General features: G+C 41.8%; 1 protein-coding gene across 3 annotated transcripts in view; it reads left to right on the plus strand.

Moving 5' to 3' along the window:
* The window catches only part of LOC306854699 (band 4.1-like protein 1), a 231,061-nt gene that overhangs the window by 150,319 nt on the left and 57,961 nt on the right, over positions 1 to 22,781 (plus strand). For 2 of the 3 annotated variants that reach the window (XM_079392906.1, XM_079392907.1), the window contains one exon: positions 21,566 to 21,703. In XM_079392906.1, coding sequence (XP_079249032.1) covers positions 21,566 to 21,703 — 138 coding nt within the window. Of the gene's footprint in view, positions 1 to 9,866; positions 9,897 to 21,565; positions 21,704 to 22,781 lie in introns of all 3 variants that reach the window. The other variant, XM_079392905.1, reaches the window with a different exon arrangement.

Below are 22,781 nucleotides of genomic sequence, written 5' to 3' on the forward strand. Positions count from 1 at the left end.
ATATATATATATATATATATATATATGTATGTATATATATATATATATATATATACAGGGGGTGCATATAAGTGGTGTGCATGCGCGACCAAAGAAAAAGTGCTGTGTAAATAGTTAAGACCGCTCATTTGTGTACCGACATGGCTGACAAGTAATCCACAATCAACGATTTAGATCGACTAACTGTAATACTGTATAAGATTTCCAATCAAACTGAAAGCATAAATCTTGGCTATGCACTTATATACTTACTTGCCCGCAACCCGCCAAAATAAAACCTTGCTAGCTATTTAAAAAATAATAATTATAATAATAATAAAAAATAAAAAAGTAAATATTAGCATTGAATTTTTAATTGTACTATAAATAAATTATTAAATAAAAAAAATATTTTTATTCAATACTCACATTTACTTAAAAATATAATAGTATTATCACACTTCACATTAATTTATTTTAAAATATGCAAAATAAATACTATAAATACTAATACTATTATTACAGTTATTAGTTATTTTATTTTATAGTTTTATGGGACACACTATGTTCAGCTGTATAGTATTATTATTATTATTATTATTATTGTTGTTGTTGTTGTTGTTGATGTTGTTTTGGTTTTGCTCCAGATGCACCATGATGTGAACATGTCTATTTTTGAGGAACTGTAAAATTTAGTTTGTAAAACACTGCCAAATGTTATTAAAGGTGTATTTCACCCAAAAATGAAAGTTCATTTTCATGTTTTGGTGAACTATTCCTTTAAGTAGAGATGTGTGAGACTAGTTGACAGCTAGTCAACAGGGTTCCCTTTCAAGATGGTCTCTCGACATTGTGTATAGCTTGCTGACGATATGGGGAAACACCTTTCTTAGACCCATGTTTCAATTCTACTTGCCTGCAACCAACTGTACCAACATATATCTGCTGTTGTCTCTCTCTAGGAAAGGAAGGGAAAGGGGTGTGTGGCCAAGTATGGTGACCCATACTCGGAATTTGTGCTCTGCATTTAACCCATCCAAGTGTACACACAGTAGTGAACATACACCCGGAGCAGTGGGCAGCCAATGCTGCGGCATCCGGGGAACAGTTGGGGGTTTGGTGCCTTGCTCTAGGGTCTCACCTCAGTCGTGGTATTGAGGGTGGAGAGAGTGTTGGTTATTCACTCCCCCACCTACAATCCCTGCCGGACCTGAGACTCATACCCACAACCTTCGGGTTACAAGTCCAACTCTCTTTTTAGAACACATTAACTGTTTCCCCGCCAAACACAGAATTTTACGTTATTCATGAGACAACGCTTCCTTGCCAAACACAAAATTTTACTGGTTTCCGCGTTTTCAATGTTATACACTCAGGGGCACTATTACGCATCTCCTGAATGAGTCTAGATCTACTGCATATTTGCTTTGATCATTGTACTGAATATGATTCAGATGTAGTATTTGATAAAAATGCAACTTTCTCAGCTTTTTGCTCAAAATGTTGCTTTTTTTTATGAAACCAAGAGTTTTACACACAGTAGTGAACATACACCCGGAGCAGTGGACAGCCAATGCTACGGCACCCGGGGAGCAGTTGGGGGTTCGGTGCCTTGCTCAAGGGTCTCATCTCAGTCGTGGTATTGAGGGTGGAGAGAGTGTTGGTTATTCACTCCCCCCTTTAATTAAGATTTTAATTAAGAGTTAAACAATGCTATGATTTATTTCTTCCATTAAATCCCAGCTAAAGGAGGAAGCATATCTGGGACTTAATATGCAGAAGGTATTTTAAAGCATCAGTGTCTATGTCCATTATACATTTCCCTTTTAATGCAAATCATAGTTTGATCATAGTGAGCATTTGCGCTTTTAGACATATTTTAGGAGTTCACGTGTTGTTAAAGGAATAGTTCACCCAAAAATTTAAGTTAATTTACATTTTTTGTAGAGATCGACCGATATGTCGATTTACCGATATTTTTCCCGATATTTAAGCATTTTTTCCATAATCGGATATCGGTTTTGTAATATCGGATTCCCCGGGAAACACCGCCATCTTGTGGGCGTTTTGATCGCAGGATCGCAATTGCAGCGCATCTGAGGGGAGACGAGACAACAACAACGGCGTGCAGGTACTTGATTTGCTGTAGTTAGTAAACTATTTAATATTACAGTCATTAATGCACAAATTAGATGTATTACATAAATGCCTGATATATAGTTTATGCAACTTGGCTCTAAGAAATATGATAAATAAGATGCTCTGTCAAGCCCTGTCCCTATAAAGATATAACTTTGCCTGAAATAACACAGCCATGAATTAGAGCATGTTGGAAATAAAAGCGCTGAATTGAATTCTCTCTCTGTGGTCTATTAGTCTCGTGAAGTCGGAGTCATGTAGATAATCCGTCAAGTCCTCTCCCAATAAAGACGTAACTTTGCATGAATTAAATAATACAGCCATGAATGATTGCTTGTTGGAAATAAAAGCATTGAATTTAATTCTCTCTCTGTTGTCTATATACTCATCATTAGTCTCGTGAAGCCGCTTTCATATTGCTGTTCACTCAGCGGTTGATGCTCAAGAAATGCTCAGCACGGCCACTGCATGTAACTTTTAACAAGATTCACTTTTTTGAAGCACCCTAAATTGTATTAACACTTACTATATAACCATTATTTCGTTTATAAACATCTAAATTAAGACAACTCTATGGAAATGTATTATTTATTATCTCTGCAATCGATCGCAGTTTGAATAGCCTATAGTTCTGTGTAAATGCATAGATAAACCACGCTGTCAGCAGCATAATTTAGAGCATGCCAGTTGAGAAATGCAATAAAATACAATGCTTGTTATATTCCAATATTCCAGAGAATATTATTCCGTGAATTAACATTATCCAGTGAATTATTCTTCACTCTTTAGCCTATTAAACAGCTTATAAACCTACTAAAACTGTAGTTAAAAATGAAGTTGATATGACTCCTGTCCTTTATTTATTTTCTCCATTTGAAAACATTAGACATTCTACGTTTATTTTGCTTACTGCTAATATTAGTGTTGCTGCTAAAGCTTTTTATAAATAAAATGTTTTTTATTGTTGTAATACGAAGATTAAATTTAACATGACAGGGCTCTAGAATGCGACCAAAATGGTCATTTTTTGCAAGTTAAAATTTGACGTGGTCGCATTTGTACGAGTGCATGGTCTGCGCTGCTCCAAACCGTGTGCTTCATACAGCGCGCGCTGTCAGCCGCAGCACATTATAGCAGGAGTCAGATTTCACTGATCACGTGAAGAGAGGTGCTTTCAGCGCGAGCGCTTCGTGGGTAGAGCCTGGTTTATACTCGGCGCGTCAGCACGAGCTCGAAGGTGCGCGTCGCGGACGGAGCACAACGGAGGATTTTGTTTTCAAACTAAAGTAAAAGGCCGCTTCTTAAACCAGAGAAGGTGAACACGAAGGTGGTGTTCTTGTAGAAAAAACATGAAAGTCCTGTCAGCGACAGCCAGTTTAGTTTTACTTTTCTTTTTGTTTTCGTTTTGAGAAGCTTGTTATCTTTGCTGTTTACCTCACGTTATGCTATGGAGGCTTTCCTTAATTAAAAAAAAATATATATATTAATATTTATTTGCTTCCTCAGCGTTTGCTAAACATTTACATTTATTCATTTAGCTGACGCTTTTATCCAAAGCGACTTACAATTGCATATGTCAGAGGTCGCACGCCTCTGGAGCAACTAGGGGTTAAGTGTCTTGCTCAGGGACACATTGGTGTCTCACAGTGGATTCGAACCCAGGTCTCTCACACCAAAGGCATGTGTCTTATCCACTGCGCCTTCACCACCCATTATATTAAACATTCTGTAATATACTCGGTATATAGTACAGCATGTGGTGTGTCCTATATGCCATGCCTCGTCATATTCCTTTTTGCTGATAAATGTTATGTAAGCTAGTTTGTCATTGTCAACGTACTGTTTTATTGTTGTTGTGCTTTTTAATTAAGAATAGCAACGAATCCATCTTTTGTTTTAGTCCTAAAAAATGAAAGGTGTATAGATATAAGCAAAACAGACAATTATCTTTTCTTGTAAAATGTGACACCAAGATCGCAAATTTGAAAGTGAAAGCGCACGAAAAAAGGAATTCCTGTTCACAAAATTTAAATCACAAATAATACCGATGAAAAGGAATGAGTTGAATGTTGAACACTTTCGTTATCATATAACTATAAACTATGATAAAAGTTCATCAGCATGCATTGATTAGTCAAATGTTCAAATGTGCAAAAACAAAAAATAAATTGCAACCAAATTATGTGCTCGTGCAACCAACTGAGAAAGTTAATCGCAAAAGTGAGATCACCGGGAAGAATGAGTCTAGAGCCCTGCATGAAAGACTGCTAATTCTCAAAACATTTTTTGTTAAGATGACTGAAAGGAGGAAAACCCAAAGTGAAGTATGGACTTACTTCACGCAGTCATTTATTCACTTTATAACAGTAAATAAATATCGGTTCTGCATATCGGTTATCGGGCACATAAACATGCAAATAATTGGTATCGGTATCGGTTATAAAAAAATCAATATCGGTCGATCACTAATTTTTTGGTGAACTATCCCTTTAAGTAGGGATGTGCGAAACTAGTCAACTAGCCCAGGGGTTCCCTTTCGAGATGGTCTCACGATGTTGTGTACAGCTAGCTGATGCTATGGGGAAATACCTTTCTTCTCGAAGTGATATTTCTTCTCGCTGAGTGACATTTCCTCGAGAATCATTCACCTTCATTTCACCCTTTGGCCTCACACTCATTGACAGTTGCTTGCACTACCTGCTGTTTATGCTGGCACATGTTGCCCTTCTAAGAAAACAGACCTACCCTGCTTCAATGGCATGGTGTTGTCTAAGGTTCAAGCTAAAATTCCCCACTGTTCGTTTTAGTGGAGTACATGTTGTGAATTATTGGGGCAACTGGCTGCTTATGGCCCAATCAGAGGATGTGCTATGCAGTCACAGAGATCTGCTTATCAACCAGCTGCGGTGCTTAAAGGCTCAGACTCAACTTAAGGCGAGACACGGCAGGCAAAAACATCGTTTTTTTTTTATTGGTCAATTTTGAGATTTTTGGATATTTGTCTTCAATAACATGTCTTCTTTCAGACTTGTGGTGAAAAAAAGTCCGAAATACACATTTAGGTCTTTATTTTACTGCACTTTGTCTGTTTGCGTCTGTAGATTTCTCATAAATTCAACAAAAGTTGGCGTTCTAAATCAACATGCTGCTCCGCGATCTCTGCCTGTACCAAGCATCACGTATATTGCTGGAAAGCTCTCTCTCTTCCCTACAATGCTGTCGGATCCAAATATGGTCATTTCCTTTTTATCAGCAACCAATCGTGAAAGTAAAAGAGGGGATTTAACTCTAAATGCGCAATCTCATTGGCTGAAGACAATTTCTGACAACGTGATTCGTTCAGAATCGTCACATGACATGGTATGCTTTGACGCTTCCTTGTTTGGTTAAGCTTTCCGCGGGATCTTTTGAGTGAATTAATGAAAATGACTTCGCGTCAATCATCGAAAAGAGTACAGCAGTTGTCACTTGCAAGGGGGAAAAGGAAAATTAGTGATGGATTACCCAGTGAAATGCCCTCGGGAAGCGCATCTGAACGTAAGCTGTCGATGGGAGGTTTAGAATTTCTAATGTCAGAAATAGCCCAATACGTGTGGCTGTTACCACCTTGTAACATATTATAACATTACTGTAACAATATTTGTTTTGTATGGATGAAATATTTATTTATTTATAAGATTTATAAGACTAGAATAAAGTGCCATCTCATTCATTATGTTGTGTTGCGGTGGTCAGTTTTACTTTTACAGTACAGATTTCTGTGTGCTGTATCTATAAAAACAAAACAAATGAACAGTTATTGATACAATACACATTTAATTTTAGTGGCATAAATTGAGAGAGGTCTTGAGTCACTTCACAGGACCAGGGAGCAGGTCAGGCAGGCCTATGCAGATATTGATGCAGATGTGGCAGAGTTGCTGAGAGAGGATGCAGATGCGGTGATAAATATCAGTGTGTCTTTTGATGGCACTTGGCAGAAAAGAGGGTTCACATCACACTATGGGATTGGGATCATCACACTTTTAATGAGGGGGCCTCTGCCATGCTTGCCATTATGGATAAGCTTTGGCTGGAAAGCACTGTCGTTACCGTCACCACCATCAGGGAAACCGACATGCTGAGGATCACAAAAGCCGAATCCATCCAGTCTGAGAGTGTAAAACGTTGCAGAAAGACTCTGAGCACAGCTAAAAAGCTGAAAAGGCATCAGCAAGAGAGGGGTGAGGGGCCTACATATGGTGCAGGCATGGAGAGCTAGGCTTTCAACCCTCATGGGTGAACTTTGTGTTCCGATGGACATAGATGACTAGAGTTGCAGTTCTGATGATAAGTTTGTGTCTGTATTTGTGGTTCTCTGTGGTTAGTTGAAGGTCTTATTTGGCAATGTTGTTTTATTCAGTTGTCATTGTTCATGGTCTACATTGTTATAAACAATTACTTGGCCAGTTGTTTTGCTTGTTAGCAATGTTTTCATATAAAAATGTGTGGATTTTTACAATATAAATCTTTAAAGCCCGTTTTCTCAAAATGACTTTTCTCTCATACTCCAAGTCCGAAATCTCCACTTCAGTAGCACCTATATACACCAAACTTTCCAGTCTTGTACCTAGTTATATTATGAAGACAATTACAGAGGGATTTGTAAATATATTATTCCTAGCCTGATTTATATAACATTTTATTCCAAAAAACATGGCGAAAATACATTTTTTAAGGCTATTGACAGTATATTCTGATTTACAGGATAACAAAAGTAGATATCCATAAATCCCTCTGTAATTTTTTTCCCATCTAATATGTGAACACAATGAAAAAAGAATTTTGAACCTGGCTTTATCCAATTCTGAGATTTCGTTTTTTAAAATATATGCAAATTAGCGCATATTTAATTAGATAATGCATAATTTGCATATTTAAACATAAAATTACAGAAACTTTGTAATACATTTTTTTCTCATCTTAATGTAGGTAATCAACTGGGAAAGTTTCATGGTGATATCTGCTAGTTAAAAATTTTACCCTATTCACCTGTAGTGTCTCGCCTTAAAAGCCATCTCCAAAGAAATGTGTGTTCCCTTTCTGAATGAGAGTCTCAACTCTGTCTTCATGTGAGCCCATCTTATACCGGAGTGTACACAAGCTATCATAAACTCGCTTGCGATCTTCGAAGAATGGAAGTCTTATAGAGCTTTCAGAGAACACTCAGTTTGATGGCAGCTCCCTCAGCAATGTCACATTGGACTACTTTACATGCAGGTGCTCCACTCTGTTTGAAGATCTGCATTTCTGCACACACTTGGCACTATGGCTCACTGCACATCTTGGTGAATCACAATTGCCTAGAGACACTGGCTCCCTGGAGGAGAACAACTCATTAAGACCAGCTGCTGGGCGGACACACTGACAAGATACGGGGTAGCCCAAGGAAAATGGTAGCTACACCATCGGACAGTGGATGCAATTATGGAGTGTTTTTGGGCAGGCAGAATTGGACCCCTTTACGTCAGTGGAGAACACTCACTGTCTGCTGTTTTTCTCTCTGGCAGAGCATTCCACACTGGGAGTGGATGCTCACTACTGGCCAAGAGAGAGCAAATTTGCATTTCCCCAGTGAATATCCTGCACCAAGTATTGTGCAAAATAAGCCAGGGGAATGAGTCAGATCTGTTAGCCCAGGTTCCCAGACCTGCTGGAGATGCTGTCAGGTGTCCAATTGAACATTCTCCTGAAAAGGGACTTCCTCTCTCAAGCAAATGACCCCAACCTAAACGTACGGAATCTGCAAATCTGGCCATTCAACAGAGCATGCCAGCATCAGTTTCACTTCAATACCAAGTGCTGAGAATGATTTCTGAATCGTGTCTACTAGACGTAAAACTCCCAAATGGAAAGTCATTATGAATTTGTGCAGCTCTAGGGAAGAGGATTGGTAAACTGCCCAATCCCAGTAGTTTTGTCCATTTTACAGGAGCGTTTGGGTGACAGCTGTACACCACCCTCTATGCTCAAAGTGTACATGGCTGCTGTATCCGCTTTTTATAATTAAATGGATAACCAGTCGGTTGGGAGAAATAATCTGATTAAGTTTTTATGAGGCGCAAAACAACTCTCTTTCAAAACAGAGCTTTTACTCACTCTTGCTACCGTTAAGCGAGTCAGCAATATGCATGCTATTTCAGTCAGCGAGACTTGCATGGTTTTTGGCATGTCTGTAAAGCCATCCTTAAACCAAGAGCAGACCATAGTATGTGCCCAAAGTCAGTGATATAACTCCATTGATATAACTCTCTCAGCTTTCACCCTGAGTGAGTCGGCAGCTGGGGAGGATACAGCCAACCTGCCACGCCTGCAGCCACTCTGCCTTGTGTGGTTTGTGCATTTACCAGACAGATAGGTTCTCTGAACAGCTGTTTGTGTGTGTTTGGTTGCTGTTATTCAGTGGAAAGATTCTAAAATATATAGCCACTCAGTGCCACTTACTGTATATTGGGATCACCTCTTGAGCTTCTGATAATTGTCGCCAGCTTGGCACGCAGTATAGTCGATCCGTGTACCAATTGCTTTGACACAATTGTCATATTAACTGACTTATAATGTTTGCAAGGGCTCACAACTTCCCGAGTGTCCAAACTCGCATAGTGTATGCCTGGCTTAAGGGAGGCATACAAAATGTGCAATGTATGTTTTGAAAAAATTCCATTGACCCCTATATAATTATAACGGTGATCAAGCATATGCTTTTCTACAATGTGCACATATATTTTAGCTTAAAAACTGTAAAATTCACTAAAAGGCAACACTATTGGTGGCAGTCGTGGCCTAATGGTTAGAGAGTCAGTCTTGTAATCCAAAGGTCACAAGTTCGAGTCTTGGGACTGGCAGGGATTGTGGGTGGGGGGAGTGAATGTACAGCGCTCTCTTCCACCTTCAATACCACAACTGAGGTGAGACCTTTGAGTAAGGCATCGAACCCCCAACTGCTCCCTGGGTGCCACAGCAAAAATGGCTGCCCACTGCTCCGGCTGTGTAAAAGTGTCAACAAGTGTAACGAGCACTTGTCCACTTGTTTTTAACTCGCACTTTTTGTATGATGCAATTAATAAAATAAAAATATTCTAGGCTTTTTCAGTCTGTATTGGATTCAGTGTGTGGCTTGCTACCTTCTTGTTCATATTCTAGTATTCCCATGGCTCTACACACCTGCTTGGAGCACTACAAGTTTTCTTTAGTTAACACAGTTTAATTCTCACACTTAGTGTTTAACTCCTATTTCTGTATAGGTAATGTAACAAGGAGAAAGCATTACCTTAAAATGTAGATCAGTATGCATATGCAAGGAAATCCATCCAAATGAAATATACCTTTTTATCTCTGTTTTTCAAATGCCAGTGATTACCCCATGCCAAGTTGCCGACCCCTGCTCTAGTTTTTAGGCATTTTATTATTCTCCAATTACTCCAACATCTCCAGATAAAGTCTATGTGCTGTTACTTCCTTGGACTAAAAGTTGTTGTGTACAGTGTCTGCATACAGTTGATGTCCCATATCTACATATAACTGAACTCTTCCAAAAAAAACTTTTTTCCTATCTGATCCTGTTTAATCCTGATCTGTTCTTGCTCTTGTAGAAGGCCTCGTTCTTGTGTTTCTTGCTCTTCTGCCCTTGTCTGTAACTAACATCAAACTTGATCCTGTTTATTCCTCCATCTCTGCTGCTTCCATCTACCTGTCATCTACACTTGAAGAAGGAGTCAACCCCTCTACACAAGCAGGAGGTATCTCTTCCTTAAGGTTCTTCTGTTGAACATGTATTTGTCTAGAGCTGGTTACCCTAGTGAAAAATAAACATACTAAAATATATTTAAAATACATTTATTTTATGCTAAGTATACTACTGTAATTGTACATTTGGTATACTAAACTGGTATACTTAAAGACTGCTAAACTTGAACAACTAATTTTGTACTTAATGCACTTTAATTGTGGGGAAATAGTGCTGAAGTCCAACTAAAGATATAGTAGGGATGTAACGGTATGAAAATTTCTTATCACGATTATAATGACCAAAATGATCACGGTTATTAGTATTATCACGGTATTGTTAAAATGTGCTGGAGATGTTCTAAAAGCACAGACACATAAATCACTTCACCAAGTTTTATATTTAAGAATCAACAAACAACAAATAAAATGACATTTTGTTTGCACAATCACTAAAATAATAACATTACCAATGATGTTCGGCACATAAAAATTATTCATATATGAATCGCAATTTTGTCTTCTAACGATTCTAATGGATTCACAAGTTTCAAAATCCTATGTTCTAAAGAAGAGGTTCTTAATACTGTACCTCGCATCCCCCTGCTCTGCACATGCTCTGCATCTCTCTCTCTCATTCAGACCGTCAGATCAGCTCCAACAAACTGTTCCAATTATACACTTATTTTCACATAGCAATGAGAAATGTTATACATGGATGCGCGTGCGGTTGCTGTGCTGTATTAAAGCTTTAATCAGGATAAAACCATATATTAAAAGCTAACAGAAGCACTTACAAATAACAGCATATCTAAAAGTATGAGACATCAACAAACAAACAAAAACATACCATTAAAGGTGGGGAAGGCGATTTCTGGTAGCCAATGTTGAAATTTGAAATCACCAAAACAAACACGCCCCTACCCCAAAAGGGTCTTGCCCCCATTTTGATAGCTCCGCCCCACACATACTTACGCAACCCAGGCAACGATTAGTTCTGTGAAACAAAGCAAAACAAATGCTACACCGTGTCTACACCGGACGCGAGCGGAGCGACAAAATACTAATATAAAAGTCATTATAATCAGTGATGCTGTTTACACTGGATGATGCTGGCATGACAAATCTCAGACAGAAAACTGCTGCTGCGTTCTATTTATGACGTGCTGACACAAATTTCAAATGATTTTCAACGGTCACTTTATCGCATCCAGTGTAGGCAGACTTTAGCTGTTGCGGCGCAGTGCGTCCGTTGTAGACACTGTGTTACTTATCTATCGAGAAGAAACAAAGCAACCTCGGCATCCGTTCGCAGGCCTTCCGCTCCTTGAGTTCTCTCCAGTGCTGGAAAGCTGATCCAATATTTACATGGGTGCTACTTCTTGCCTTATCGTTCAGCAGACGTTTTCCTCTTTTGTTTTTTATCCGCATCTGTATCTTAAGTTTGTTTTGGTACAAGGCCCCAACTCAGTTTTCTAAAGTGTTTTTGGAAAATTACATACCCCACCTTTAATAGCCGTGCTTGCACAGGTTCTGCACAGTCCTCTTCACTAATATTCTCTGGGTCTCAATCGGGCTCAAACTGATAAGCAATATAGACGATGCCGTTGTTTACAATACAACCGGAGCACATGCCTCTGAGCTGAGGGGCGAGACGTTTTTTTTTTGTTTTGTTGTCTTAAATCCTCATCTGACGTGTGCCATTCTGTGCAGCTCACGTCTCACATATAAAAAATAAAAAAAACAGCATGAGGTGTCAGTGATTTCGCCACTAGAGGATGCTCTCATACTGTATAATGACAGCGGACCCTTCTCAGTTTCTCTAGCAACGGATGCAACCTGGAAAAACTATCAGGAATGGATTTTTGCTGATAACCAGTTTTTCCAGCAATTAGCTAACAGTGACAATTAATCGGCAAAACTGATCAAATGGTCGACCTCTAATTCTACAGAAGGAAAGGCCAGCAGAACTTGTCCTAAACCAGTTGATTGGTGCATTTCTCACGCAAATGACTAGAGCGTAGTCAGGTATGGGATGTGGAGGCTTATGCTCTTGATGCTTGCTCAGTTTCCTGGAGGCAGGAAGTTTGGGGTTTTTTGGAGTTGTGAGGGGATTACATTTTAGACAGGGCTTCTGCTTTTGAATCCCTTAAAGGGGTCATTGGATGCAACATGCACTTTTACAAGTTGTTTCAACTGAAATGTGTGTTGGCAGTGTGTGTACACAACCATCCTATAATGATAAAGATCCACCCAGTGTTTTTTTTTTTTTTTTTTTTAATCTTGTTAAACCCTTTCTCATATCAAGCCATTCTCAGATGCCTGTCTGTGTGACATCACAGAGACCCTGGCCCCTCCCACGACTGTTGATTGACACTAGCGTTTTACCTTTGACCCGGCCTGAGTGATCTGTGAACAGTCCACCATTGTTTCAACGCCGGAGCTGGGGTAGACAAGAATGGCTCCTAAGCGTTTGAGGTGTTCTGTTGTTGCAAGTAATAATGAGCATCGCAGTCATCATTTACTCCCGACATCTGAGCCACTGTTTTTACTTGACATATACTTGAACCTTTTCAGTCAGGTTATACTACCCACCACAGCACTGAAACAGCTTTGTTAAAAGTGTTGAATAATTTGTTACTGTCAGCTGATTCTGGAGATAATGCAGTTTTGGTTTTATTGGATCTGAGTGCCGCTTTTGATACAGTAGATCATAATATCCTTCTGTCACGCCTTGAACATTGGGTGGGCATAAAGGGTACAGCACTTTGCTGGTTCAAGTCATATCTCAAATCTAGGTCATTTTCAGTGTCTGTTGGCCAGTTTATTTCATCATCTGCCTCTCTTTTCTGTGGAGTCCCTCAGGGGTCCATTTTAGGGCCATTGCTCTTTAATTTGTATATGCTTCCACTTGGTAATATCATAAGGAAATATAAAATCTCTTTTCATTTGTATGCCGATGATTCTCAGCTGTATCTTCCTTTAAAATCTTGTGATTCTGTGCAGTCTCTCATTGACTGTCTTGAGGATATTAAATGCTGGATGTCAAATAACTTCCTGCAACTCAACAATGATAAAACTAAGGTGATTTTCTTTGGTCCCTCTAAAACAAGAAATTCTGTTGCTGGGAACTTAGAAAACTTGAAAAACAAATTAGCTCAGTTGTTAAGAATAGTTATTATCAGCTGAGGATCCTCTCCAGACTTAAATCATTGCTTTCTTTTCAATATCTGGAAATAGTCATTCATGCTTTTATCACATCACGCCTGGATTATTGCAACTCGTTATATGTTGGTCTTCCACAATCTTCATTGTCACGGCTGCAGATGGTTCACAACGCGGTGGCCAGACTGTTAACCGGCACCAAAAAACCATATTTCGCCAGTTTTAGCGTCTCTTCACTGGCTTCCTGTTTTTTATAGCATTCAGTTTAAAATTTTACTTATTGTTTTCAAAGCTCTTAATGGACATGCCCCATCTTATATTTCGGGAACTAATTAATTTGCATTCAATGCCCAAGTCCCTTAGGTCGGCAAATAAATCTTTATTACATGTTCCTCGGTCACGCCTTAAATCAAAAGGAGACAGAGCCTTTGCAGTTGCCGCTCCACGTTTGTGGAATCAGTTGCCATCTGACATTAGGTGTGCTTCTTCTCTATTTACTTTCAAGTCCAGACTTAAGACACATTTTTATTCTCTTGCATTTTCGGCTATTAATTCAGTGTGTACGGTTTTTGTTGTTAATGTTATTTTATTATTATTGTTGTTATTTTAATTGTATTCTATTTTAGTATTTGTTTTATTGGTTGTGTTCAACACTTTGGTCAGTGTAATGCTGAATTTAAATGTGCTCTATAAATAAAACTTACTTATTTACTTACTCATCAGAGAGGCACAAAACAGAGCGTGGCTACTCGCACCCCACCGAGGTGGGGCCGTGGCGGCAAACGCTGTGGGTCGGGGACCTCTAAGGCTAAGCCGGATCTGCGGACCGTTCTTAAGTCTAAGGGGGTTCTCAGCCAAGAAGCCTACGGGCGTGGGAGATCAGTCTGCCAACCCTGCCAGTGTTCCAGGACGCAGCTGGCTCCAGCGAGCAATGTTCTCAGTTCTTCTGCCCCGAAGTGTAGCGGAGCTGAGAAGCTCGCCACCCTGCGGGGGTCTCTAGAGCTCCTGGTTCGGCCATCTCCTCTCCTCTTCAGGGCACCGAGCCAGCAGCTCTAGGCACGCCAGAGGCCAGTCTCGAGAGACTGGTTCCCTTAGGAGACCATCTGGCAGCGTGGAAACTACTGCCAATGTGTCTCTTTGGGTCCTGCCTTGCAGGGTCTGGTTCTATCAGCCTGATCTTCCTAGGAATGATGCGGGTCTGAGGACCGTCGTTCATTAGGAGGCTTCGGCTGAGGCAGTCCTGGTGCTGTGCCCAGGACTTACGAGGGCAGACCCCTCTGGGGCAGATCGGGTGTCCGTCTCCCCCAGTGCCCTCGGGAGAGCAGTCTGCCAACCCTGCCAGAATTCCAGGGCGCAGCTGGCTCCAGCGAGCGATGTTCTCAGTTTCTTCCGCCCCAAAGTGTAGCGGAGCTGAGAAGCTCGCGACCCCTGCGGGGGTCTCTAGAGCTCCTGGTTCGGCCGTCTCCTGCCGGTCCTCCGCTTCAGGGCACCGAGCTAGCAGCTCTGGGTACATCAGAGGCCAGTCTCGAGAGATTGGTTCCCTTAGTAGACCATTTAGGCAGCGTGGAAACTACTGCCAAATGGATCTCATTGGGTCCTGCGTACTGTAGAGAAAGGCCTTTTGTATTCAGTTCGGCGCTCCGTCACCGCCTTTCAACGGGGTGATTCCCACGTGCGTGGGCCCCCAGCAGGCTCTGATCATGGAACAGGAAGTAGACACTCTCTTGAGGAACGGGGCCATCGAGGTGGTCCCTCCTCACGGAAGAGAGTCCGGGTTCTACAGCCGGTACTTCATTGTTCCAAAGAAGGATGGTAGATCTGCGTCAGTTGAACCGCTCAGTCATGTGATTGAAGTTCAGGGTGCTTACACTCATCAGTCGTGTCTCAGGCCAAGTCCGAGGACTGGTTTGTCACGATGGATCTAAGGACGCATATTTCACATCTCCATCCTTCCCTCTCACGGGAAGTCCCTGAGGTTTGCTTTTAGGGGCAAAGCTTACCGATATCGGGTTCTTCCCGTTGGCCCTGCAGTCTTAGCCCGCATTTTTACATCAACGATTGGTTGATTCTAGCTCGATCAGAGCAGGTGGCGATTCAGCATCGAGATGTCGTTCTCGCACACATGAAGAGGTTGAGACTGAACGCCAAGAAAGTGTGCTTTCTCCAGTATAGAGAACCACTTATCTTTGCGTGGTGTGGGATTTGACCACGATGCAGCCACGTATGTCCCCTGCTCGGATCGAGTCGATCCTCACCTCAGTCAAGAGAGTGAGAGGGCCAGTCACTCACTGTCGAGCAGTTTCAGAAACGGCTGGGGCTCATGGCAGCTGCGTCCAACGTGATTACTTTTGGCCTGCTGTACATGAGACCCCTACAGTGGTGGCTCAAGACCAAGGGGTTCTCCCCGAGGGGAAACCCGCTTCGCATGATCAAGGTCACGCGACGATGCCTACGTGCCTTAGACATGTGGAGCCAAGCTTGGTTCTTGTTTCAGGGACCTGCTGGGAGCCTCTTGTCGCCGCCTAATGCTAGCGACGGAAGCATCCCTCACCGTTTGGGGAGCGGTCATGAGTGTGGAGCGGTCGCCATCTAACGTGGCATATCAATTGTTTGGAAATGTTGGCCGTGTTTCGTGCACTCAAGCACTTTCTCCCAGACCTAAGAGATCACCATGTGTTGGTGCGCACCGACAGCACAGCGGTGGTCTCTTACATCAACCACCAGGGAGGTCTGCATTCGCGCCCCTTGTACAAGCTGGCACACCAGGTTCTTGTGTGGTCCCAGGGTAAACTTTGCTCGCTCAGAGCCATCTTCATCCCTGGGTATCTCAATGTGGGAGCAGACATCCTGTCGAGGCAGGGGCCGAGGCCCGGGGAATGGATGCTTCACCCGTGGTGGTGAAGCAGATATGGAGGGTTTTGGCTTTACGACTCAAGAGTCAGCGCTATGCCCCTCTAGTTCCTCCAGCTCCTCTGGACTGGACGCTATGGTACAGACCTGGCCGAGGCTTCGTCTGTATGGTTTTCCCCAATCGAGTTCTGGATGGCAACATGGATCTGGCGAACAGGTTGGAGATGGGTTCGCCCTATCTCCTCCTGCGTTCCCCAGATCTAGCGCTCTCGCTCGTGGAAGCCCGCGTGTGCGGTTCTTCCCCCTCTGAGTGATTGCTCGCTGTTGCAGCGCACGTTGCCGAGGCGACGCGTGCATTACGTGTGGAAGCTCTGGCCTCTGAGGGGGCGCAGCTCATAGCTTCCGGTCTCTCAACCGAGGTTGCTGAGACCATCTTCCAATCCAGAGCTCCCTCTACGAGGAAACTGTATGCCCTGAAGTGAAAATATTTCACTTCTTGGTGCGGAGACTGCCAACTTGACCCAGTTAACTGCCCGTTTGTTACAATGCTGGAGGTCCTGCAGGCCCGTTTCTCCGCAGGGGTAACTCACTCCACCCTGAAGGTTTTCATGGCGGCTTTATCGGCCTACCACGCCCTTCTCGGTGGCCTTACAGTGGGTCGATACCCCCTGGTTACATGTTTCCTCCACGGTGCGCTGAGGCTGAGGCCTCCTGTACGACGTGTCCCTCCGGGGACCTGGCTGTGGTTTTAGAAGCTCTCTGTAACCTCCATTCGAGCCTTTGAAGAGATTTTTGATCGCATTCTCACTTTGAGACTTCCTTCCTTTTGGCGATATCTTCTCTTAAGAGAGTGGGGATTTGTAGGCCCTTCATGGCCCCTTCTTATCTCGTCTTTGCCCCTGGTCTGGCCAAAGCGTTTTTCTACCCTCGAGCGGGTTATTTCCTAGATCCCCTCTTCTATACCACGGCCTGTTGTGCTGCAGGCCTTCAGTCCTCCTCCCTTTGGGGAGCCCGACCAGAAGCTTAATTGTATGCTTCTAAGCAGACCCTTAGTCGGTGGATTGTGGATACTATTTCTCTTATTAACTCCTCTGGAGTATGGCGGACTCCAAGGCCTTTCTGGCAGGGGTTTCGATGCAGGATATCTGCAATGCTGCGGGTTGGTCCACGCCCCTCACCTTTGTTCGGTTTTACGGCCTTGATCTTAGGGCCACTCCCTGCTCTTCTCTTTTCTCGCCCTCGCTGTGCTCCCAGTGATACACACAGGGCAGGTATTTTGGAAGTCTGGTGGCGTGGGCATCTCGTTCCCCTAGTGCTTTCGACGCAGCTCGAGTTCCTGGAAGGGAACATCTCAGGTTACGTATGTAACCCCGGTTCCCTGAAGGGAACGAGACGCTGCGTCTCGAGGCCATACTTCCTGTATCCCTGCGAGCGGTTGCTTCATTCCTGGAAGCAATCGCCGGCTCCACCGCACGTGCTTTTATGCTTTCCGGTCAGTGACGTCACCCGCCTATGACGTCTCGCCCTTCCATTGGACAGATTACACTCTGGTTCAGAGCGCGGTCACGCTGAGGGCGTTCCCCTAGAGCTTTTGACGCAGTGTCTCGTTCCCTTCAGGGAACCGGGGTAACATACGTAACCTGAGACGTTTCGCGGCTATATGCGGCTAAAGTAAACAGTCTCAGCGAGAACAGCTTGTCACCCCACGGAAGAGAGGGGCAGGGTGAGCAGAGCTCAATAGCATTTAAAGGAACATGCAACAGAACAGGTTGCTGTGAACAGAGATGATTTTGACAAGGTAAAAAGGGTGTTGTTTTACACCACCATTGAGAAATTTTAACCGAAGTATTCTATAGACGTTTCATTAAGACCCTAAAGAATCATATCAACTTGTAGAAAATGGGCATCCGATGACCCCTTTAAGACAGGTCAGTTGGTAAATGAGACTTTGAATCAGGAGAAAAAGAGAGACCAGCAAGCTTGTTGTATTGCTGTCTTAAGGTATTTCACGTTTTGATGGTCGATTAAGACAATGAGGGCGTTGTCTCTCTTTCAGGGCTGACTTAATGGCAAGGAGTTCCCAGTTACTCACATCATAATTCGACACACTATTTCCCTGTTTAAAACTGTTAAACTCCTTTGACACAATCTGCATTGTATAAAGTGCTATATAAATAATAATGGTGGTGGTGTAGTGATCAGAATTCTGTTTGGCAGGATTCAAATTGTAGGAATAGAATGCACATAAGTACATCTTAGCTGGGTTACCATGATGTTGTAAGAGGACTGCTTTTATGTCAAAGTTGAAGCCAACCACTTCAACAATGAAGGGTAGAGACAGATCAGGGTGGTGAAGTTCAGGGTGGCATATTCTAGAAAAGTAGTGGTTGTAATGTGAAACTCACACTTCTTGGCTTTAACAGTTGGTTGTTTTAGAGGTGATGGAGAACTACTCTGACATGGTTGATGTGATCTTCTAGAACAGACAAAATAGTCAAAAAATAGTCCTTAGTCAAAAGAGCTCATCCACATGTCTTGATTTTCTCTCATCTCTCCCAAAAAAACCCTCATAATTTTAGCTGTCACTCACATCCATACCAATGCAGGACAACTGCATCACTATGATGTTTAAATAGATAATCAAGCCAATTACATAATACATTAAGCCAATTACATAATAATACATTTAAAAAGAGGACCATGTTGGCTTTGTAACATTCTATGATATAGAATGTTAGTTATACCACCCACTTTTTTGTGTCAGTTATTGTCTAATTTTCCAAAGAAGAATCCATACATTCTGCAGTAAAGTACACTACTAAAAACAAAATATAAAATAGTTATATGATATGCCAAGCTTCAATGAATATGACATCAAATCAGTTTTTGGACACATACCATGGCTGTATGTCTGTAAGTACCTTAGAATATCATGTAAACTCCATGGTACGTGGATATGGTAGGCATGGTATTTCATTCTGATTTCATCACAATAGTCTATATAATCGTATGTGTCTAGGTTGTAGAGCAGTGGTCACCAACCTTTTCAAGCTGAAGATCCCTGACCTCGGCCTTAATGAAAGGCAAGATCTACCTATCTATCGAAGAATAGATAGAAAAAGACAGCGCAGATTGTACTTCCAACTTGAGGCCTTTCATTTAGGATTTGAATTGTATTTGAATTTTATATACATTAAATGTTCTTTTTCTTTTTTTTACTTAACCCGGATGCAACCATCATATAATCAGATCATATGAAGTGGCACTGAACTCAAGTAAAATGCCATTGTCAGCAGTAAAGTGCTTATTCACTGAAGTTTCTGAAGGTACTACCCTTAACATTTTATAAATGAACTGTGGAAACAAAATGATCAACAATCTCAATTAAGCTAATTGCAGTTATGTCCCATCTTATGCAACATCTCTTTTCTCAATGCCACCAGAAGGCAAAACTGCTGCAGTAATGTTACTCACTCAAGTCAGTGTGATGGCTGTGACTGAATACTGTCTGTGAGTCCTCTGAAGTCTGGCTCATAGCTAGAGACAGCCAGTTTGAGGCAGTCTGTGAGGTGTCTGTCAGTAAGGCGGCTCCTGTATTTTGATTTGATTATTTTCATCTGTGAAAATGCCATTTCACAGAGGTAAGTTGATCCAAAGTAGGCACTCACTTTTAGTGCACATGCAGTGAGGAGCGGAAACTTCTCTCTATTGACAAGTCCCCAAAAGTCACTGTCCCTTGATCTGGCTTTCAGCTCAATGTCATTTTGCAAATCAATAATCTCCATGTCAACTCCACTTGACAAAGAATATACTTGCTGGAATTTGGCTGCAACCTGTTCTATATCAATGAGCATGAATGGGTTTGAGACAAATGCAACAATACATTCCATTTTGTTTAACTCACCAAAACGCATATTGAACTCTGTTGCAACTTTGTCCAGGTGAGCGCAGTATTTCTCAGGGTGAAAAACGTCCTTGTCTTTAATGCTCTGTGACATTTTTTCCAGGTTGGGAAAGTGTGTTAGCCTCCCGTTTTTAAGATGTGTGATCCAAACACCGAGCTTAGACTTAAAAGCATTCGCTGTGCTGATCATGTATGGCAGGTGTCGGTCTTTTCCCTGGAGCTCGTTGTCTGAAAGTCTGTCAGAAACCCCAGGTCACACAGCCACGCATCATCTGACAGTTCCTTGTGCTCCTCGTTTCTTGCAGATAGAGATGTCTTTATCTCAGGCAGTAAGTCAACAAACCGCTGGAGCACTTTCCCGCGGCTCAACATACCGCACATTAGCATGAAGTAGTAGGTCTCCGTACTCCGTACATTGAGCTCATCCAGTAACGCCTTGAATAAGCGACGCTGTGAAGTGCTTTTGCTCGTATCGAGTTTATCAGTTTGACCACCAATGACATTACGTGTGAAAAGTCTACGACTTTCCCTGCTAAGGCCTGCTGATGAATGACACAATGATAATTCTTGAACTCGGGAAAATCAGGGTCACAGTGCTATAAAACCAAAGCGCACGCCACGCATCGCCGGTGCTCCTTCGGTGGTAATTGCTACCAGTTTATGAATGGGGATATAATTTTCTCTTACATATTTTTTAAACTCATTGTAAATATCCTCACCTCGCGTTCTCTCCTTTAAGTGCAAAAGAGTGAGGAAGTCCTCTTTTGTTGTAGAATCCTGGAAAGCCATTCTAACAAAAACAACAAGCTGAAAAATATTCACAGAGTGACAAGTCCTTTAACACCTGTCGATCCACATCCTCTAACAGTGACTCGACCCTCCTTGCCACTGATGCAGGGCCGAGAGGTACAGCACGGAGTGAGGCTTTTATGTCGCCTTTGTTTTCAAAATCCTTGAAAGTCTCTGCAGTAATGACCATGGCTTCCTTGAATAATTCGCCATCCGTAAAAGGCTTTTTGTTTTTAGCCAGAAAGTGACTTACACGAAACGATGCTTCAGTAGCAGCCTTATTTTGATCAGCAGATTTTGTAAAAAATGATTGCTGGGCCTTCAACTCAGATCTCAGCTCGTCAACTTTCCGTGCACGAATCGCGCTCTTTTGCGGGTAGCGGTCTTTAAATTTCGGGTGGTTGGTATTGTGGTGCCGCTCCAGATTCCCTCTTTTACATAATGCTTGTTTTTGGTGGCACAACATACATACACACTTATCTTTTACCAAGGTAAACAGAAATTCCTGTTCCCATTCTGGATGAAAATTGTATGTTTTTGCCTTCTTTCGTGGAGCCTCCGCCATTCTAGTTTGACTGTTACCTCGGTGCCACGGGCTATCACCATGGAGATCCATATTGACTTTTGCGACAGTTAATTTACGGGTGCTCTTCTTTTATCTGATTGGTCACTTCATTGAAAATAAATAAAGCAGTTGGATTAAGAAATACAGATGCTTGCAAAACTGAAAAAGTTTTTATTTTCGGGAGCTACCGGGACAGTGATAAAGATCTACCGATCGCGATCGACGGGTTGGCGACCACTGTTGTAGAGTATTTATTCAGTCTATACTCACATCTCAAGCATTACTATACCATTCTAAGGAATAGAAAATAAGTCTCATAACTCTTTCAACATGGATTAAAATATAAATGTTTAAAATCCCACTAGATGTTTTCCTGATCATTGCTATTCTTTCTCTGGTACTCTTTGTAGTTTCTAGACAAATCAGAGGATGTTCTCTTGAAGCACCAAGCCAGCATCAATGAGCTGAAGAGGGCCCTGAGGGAGCCCAACAGTAAATTGATGAACCGGGAAAAACATCTGTCAGGCGGCACTCCAGAGAAGAAGGCAGTGAGTATGGAAATACTACATTAAGACAGCATATTAATACATGTGCTGATACTTGGCTTAATCTCTACTTTCTTGTTTGGCTGCAATCATCATGGATATCATGCTGTAAACACTTTATTTATTGTGTGCAATGTGTTTTTCCTCACTGACAAGGAAAATCCTTAGTGTCAGTTCAGTTGTTACACCTTTTGGAGCGATTTTGCATTGACTAGTCTAGTAAAGGTAAAAAGAGAAAGTATTATGTGGTGTGGGTGTAGTGTTTATTGCCAAACTAATTGTTGTGTGCTGATACGGATTTTTGTTTTACCGGATATAATGAACTGGTATGTCATGTTGGTTTAACATTCTAATTTGTAATGTTTTATATTCAGTTCTCCACTATGTTGCATTTTGTTGTGCTATTGTATTTAATGGTTGTCCAAGTCATTATTGCTGCTGTGTTTTAATTATGCTGATTTCATGTTTATATGCTGTTAAAACCCATTATTTATAATAATTTCACTTGTATTGCTATTTCTTTTATCTTTTTCATTATTTTTTTCTTTGAACATCTTAAATTGCTCTTTAAATGTTCATAATATAAGATGATTGTTGGTTTATCCTCTTTTCTTCTTTATCTTGGAGCTGGCCATCTATCAGGAGGCTGTTGGTGCAGGGGTAGGGGAACCTGACAACAGCCTCTCGGTGGAGGGCTTCATCCAGAAGACTCTAGTAACTTCACATGAGGTTCCTTTGACATTTAAAATTCACTAATGGTTACTGATTTATGACAAGTTAAAGAACTAACAATTTGAATTTATATGATTAAATAGGGCTCTGAAGAACAGGTGTTGCTCGACTATGAAATGGAGGAGAAAGGAAAGTACAAAGCTAGTACACCTCCACCTTCTCTGGTCATTGATCCCCTTCCAAAGGAGGAGACAGAAAAACAACAGAAAACCAAGATGACACACGTTGAACTAGGTGGAGAGGAGAGTGATGAAACACAATTGCACATGAAGACTTTTGCATCCTCAAAAATATCACTAATGGACAAGTCAGGTGAATCTAAGGAAAATATCATCACAGGGGAAGATGC

Source organism: Barbus barbus, assembly GCF_936440315.1.
Source record: "Barbus barbus genome assembly, chromosome: 35".
Lineage (NCBI taxonomy): Eukaryota > Metazoa > Chordata > Actinopteri > Cypriniformes > Cyprinidae > Barbus > Barbus barbus.